The sequence below is a fragment of the Octodon degus genome, unplaced genomic scaffold, assembly GCF_000260255.1.
Source record: "Octodon degus isolate 3935 unplaced genomic scaffold, OctDeg1.0 scaffold00014, whole genome shotgun sequence".
NCBI classification, from domain to species: domain Eukaryota; kingdom Metazoa; phylum Chordata; class Mammalia; order Rodentia; family Octodontidae; genus Octodon; species Octodon degus.
In genome coordinates, this window is record NW_004524590.1 from 21,877,836 (window position 1) to 21,882,355 (window position 4,520).

At 39.1% G+C, this 4,520-nt stretch overlaps 1 protein-coding gene across 1 annotated transcript in view; it reads left to right on the top strand.

Moving 5' to 3' along the window:
• Positions 1-4,520, top strand: part of R3hdm1 (R3H domain containing 1) — a 213,253-nt gene that overhangs the window by 197,404 nt on the left and 11,329 nt on the right. The window contains exons 25-26 of the mRNA XM_023709688.1: positions 1,453-1,597; positions 4,060-4,142. Coding sequence (XP_023565456.1) covers positions 1,453-1,597; positions 4,060-4,142 — 228 coding nt within the window. The remainder of the gene's footprint in view (positions 1-1,452; positions 1,598-4,059; positions 4,143-4,520) is intronic.

A 4,520-nucleotide genomic window follows, 5' to 3' on the forward strand; every position in this document is an offset into this window, starting at 1 on the left:
TTTTTTTTTTCTGGAACTTGGGGCTTGAATTCAGGCCCTTGTGCTTGCCAGGGAAGCGCTTATTCCACTGAGCCATCTCCCTGGCCCCTAAATACACAATTTAAAAAAAAAGGATATTAGTAACAAAATAAAAGGACATGAGTATGACACTTGACAAATCTCCTTAGGGATAGACATTAATTTGGGGATAAAGTGGTATATGTTTACAGCCCATTTATAAATTATTTCAGAAAAAAAAAATGTGTGTACCTGGGAATGTGCCTTATGATAGAATATTTGCTTTGCATAAGCAAAGCCCTGGGTTTCAATTCCCAGCACCAACACTCCCCCCGAAAAAAAGATGAACATGGAGGGGGAAAATGTCTATCATCTAGTGACATTGTAGCCGTCTTAGTCTGTGTAAGTACAATTCAAGAACCTTGATAACACATTTTTCAGGATCATCCACATTGTTAACGATGCCTGACTATAAATATGGAGTAAAGTGTTAACACCAGTTTTGTTTTGTTTTATCGTCTCTTTCATACAGTGTCTTGCCATTCAGTTCAGGCTGGCCTTATGCTCACTTGGTAGCCCAGGCTGGTCTTAAACTCACAACAATCCTCCTGCCTCAGCCTCCTGATTGCTGGGATTATAGCAGTCCCTCACTATTACATGGTTTAACTTTTGAAGAATCACTGTTTTGCAGGTTTTCAAAAAATATTAATCTAAATTATTTATTGCAGATTTTTTGCCATATCATGAGATTTTGCGGTACTGTATAGTATACATATGTTGTTAAATTACATAGCTTTATGAGTTTAGAGAATGATTAAGAACATTAGAAGTGTTTTTAAAGATGTGGGAAAGGTTTATAAGAGTGTAGGGTTTACACAGCCTTAAAATATATATATATATAAATACTAAAATAAATATAACGTCACTACCTCACTGATTTTCACTTGTCATGGGAGTGTCTGGAACATAACCTCCCCAGTAAGTGAGGGACCCCTGTGTGCCGCCATGCCTAGCTTTGATGCTACTCTAAAATGAAATTTTAAATATTTACTATCGAGAAGAAAGAATGAGATTTTCTTTATCTTGTAAAATATCAATATTAATGCCAAGGTACAAAGCAGATTTCAAAAATAAATAGTATAGTCTATTCCTACTGTCATGAAAAGTGGGCCTGTGAATGCACATGTACAGAAACGTTAGTGCTTATCTTAGGGAGTTAGAGATTATATATTTCTGTAATGTTTAATTTTTATAACAAGTACATACTTATTTTGAGAAACAATTCAAAGTTTTATTGGACTAAGGATGTTACTCAGTGGTAGAGCACTTGCCTAGATGCATGGGACCTAGTTTCAATCCTCAGCATAGTGAAAGCATATTTTTGGTCCAAAAGAAAAATTTTTAAAGCCCTGCCCTTATGCTGATCTCTTTTTCCCCAACATATTGTGATTGCAGCACAGCCCTCAACTCAGCAGTCCCATTATTTCACCAGCTCAATCACCGGCACCAGCTCAGCTATCCACCCTGAAAACCATACGCCCCTCTGGACCACCGCTTTCCATCATGCCCCAGTTTTCTAGACCTTTCATCACTGGGCAGGGTAAGTACATACAGAGCTCGGCACAACTTCAGAGGATTGTAAGACATCCATCCCCAGTCCCGGGGAGTTTAATCTGGATACTACTACCTTTCAGTTTCCCATAGAACTACATTTTCTCATATGTTCTTCCTGATCTTAATGTTTTGTTGCTAATACTATTATTTCAGTATTTATATTCCATTCCTCAACTTTATTCCAGAACTCATTCAACAAACATTTATTGAGGGCATACTGTGCTTCTGGTGTATAAAAATATGGAAAAGTCTTTACCATGAGTCTGTCTGCATGTGAGAAAAACACATGCACACAAATGATTATAAGCTAATAGGGAAAGTCTTCACTTTATTTCCTAGAATTTACCCTAAGGCTAATGAACATAGTTTATCCTATAGAAAAAAAAAAAGCAGCCCAAATGTCCATCAATGGGGAATATAGTAATAGCCATACAAAGACAAGAATACTGTGCAGCTGTTTAAAAATCATGTCTTCGGGGCCAGGGAGATGGCTCAGTAAAATAAGCACTTGCCTAGCAAGAGCAGGGGCCTGAGTTCAATTCCTGGTTCTGCTACCCAAAAAAAAAAAAAAAATTATATCTTCAATCCGGGTGTGGTGGTGTATGTCTGTGATCCCAGCACTCAGGAGGCTGAGACAGGAGGATCATTGTGAGTTTGAGACCAGACTGGGCTATAAAGTGAGCTCAAGGCCACCTGAACTGAAAGTGAGACCCTGTCTCAGAAAGACAAAAAAAGTCTTAAAGACTTATTAAGGGGGCAAATAGTCACAATATGGTTAGTGATATTGAAAAACAAGTTAAATAGACATTTCAGAAGATAAGCAAGAGCCCCAGGAAGAATACTCAGCATTGTTAATCATTAGAAAAACTAAAACCAGAGTGAAGTACCACTTCTGACTCACTGTGATGGCGATAGTCAAAGACTGACAGAAGCAGGTGAAGAAAATCTAAAATTCTAGGGCTGGCCAGATAGCTCAGCAGACTAAAGCACCTGCTTAGGCAGAGTGCAGTGACCAGGGTTCAATCCCCGGAGTGGCCTGCCATCCCCACCCTCGGGGTGTACTAAGAGGGAAATCGAGACTGGGCATTGTGGCACACACCTGTAATCCTAGCACTTGGGAAGCTGAAAACAGGACAATCACTGAGTCCAATCTATGTAGTGAGACCCTGTAGACCCTGTACCAAATACATTAAAAAAAAAAAAAAAAAAAAATTTTAACACATTGATAGTGAAATAATAAAATAATAAAACCACTTTGGGAAAATTTTGGCAGCTTCTTATTAGACAGGTAATCACTTGCCATATGACTTAGCAATACCATTTCGCAGTGAAAGAAAAGTGGAAACATGTCAAGATATGGTTGTGCAAGAAATTGTGTAACAACCTTATTTTATTAGAGCCCAAACTGGACATGGCCTAAATCTATCAAGTGGAGACAGGCTATAAATAACTTATAAATGTAAATTTTCATTTAAAGAGAAATTAAGAATATCTAGAACATAAATATATAGGTTAAAACTATAAAAATATATATGGCAAATGACAGGTCCCGATAGCTTGCTGTGATTGAATTGTAGTTAGTACTCTGCATCGTGCTCACAGCAACATTATATGTGGGAAATTGAGGTCTGAGGGACACAATTATGCAGAGTTCTTGCCGTCCCCTGAAATGTAAATTTTTAATCATCATAAAAGAATGTGAATATCAGCATCTCTAGTGGATAGATAAACATTAGTTCTTTTGGTAGATTTTATGTGAGATGTTAGAATTTAGTATCATAACATTCTTCTGTACTTCCACTTTTTTTATTTCATTTTCATCTGATTTTTTACATTAATTGAGTATATAATTCACATGGTTCAAAGAAACAAGTAGTTCTAAAAGTATACGTAATTGTCCACCAAATTTCCATCCCTCACCTTCATGATAATTATTTCTAGTCTTAATCCTTTCAGAAACTCACTGTACATAGCTCTTTAAAGAATATATACAAATTTTTCATTTAAAAAATAGATCACCTATGTAAGTTTTATTCTGCCAAACCTGTCTCCCCTGCTCATCTTGTTTTTAAGCAATTTAGAAAATTCTGGGAAGTACATTATAACTTGACTCGGCCCGCGAGTCAAGACGTGGAGTAATGACCTGGAGGAGGAACAGGGATGAACAAGACAGGGCAAGAGACACAAGAGACGGAGACAAGACAGGCTTTCTGATCAAGTCTCGTTTATTGAGGAAGTGAGCGGGGTCTAAATAGCTGTCTAGTGGAAGCAGTTGGGTGGGACTAGTTGTGGATTGGTAGTGGAGGTCCAGGACCACAGGAAGATGTCGAGGCAAGCAGGGATTGGTGCTGCAGCACTTCTTGCCCAAATAAGGGAAAATATAACAGGAGCGTTCTATCACCCCCCACAATAACTAAGGAAAGAAAATTGTCCTTTATGCACTTCCAGGAGATGCCAGGTATCCATTACTGGGCCAGCCACTGCAGTACAACCCTCCTGCTGTTATGCATGGACACATTCCAGGCCAACAGGTATGGAAGGCAGTTCTTTGACCTCCTAGTTTTGTCACAAGACATCATATTTCCATTGATGAGTTTGAGGGCACCAAGTTGGCCAGGTCTAAGGTAACATGCTGCCTTGCCAGCTGCTTTCTGTCTGTTAGCACTGGCCCCATCAAGAGCAGATCAAGATCCCCAGGCCTGCCGTGCCAGCCCTGCCCCCAGGGCACACTGAGACAGTGATTGAGACTGGATGTGGTGGCACTCACCTGTAATCCCAGCACTTGGGAGGCTGTAAACAGGAGAATCGCTATAAGTCTGATCTAGTGCACTGTCTTAGCCACATTCCCCTCCATTTCAGCTGCACAAAATGCACTGAAGAAACAAATCAACTCAGTTAACAAGTTTAAG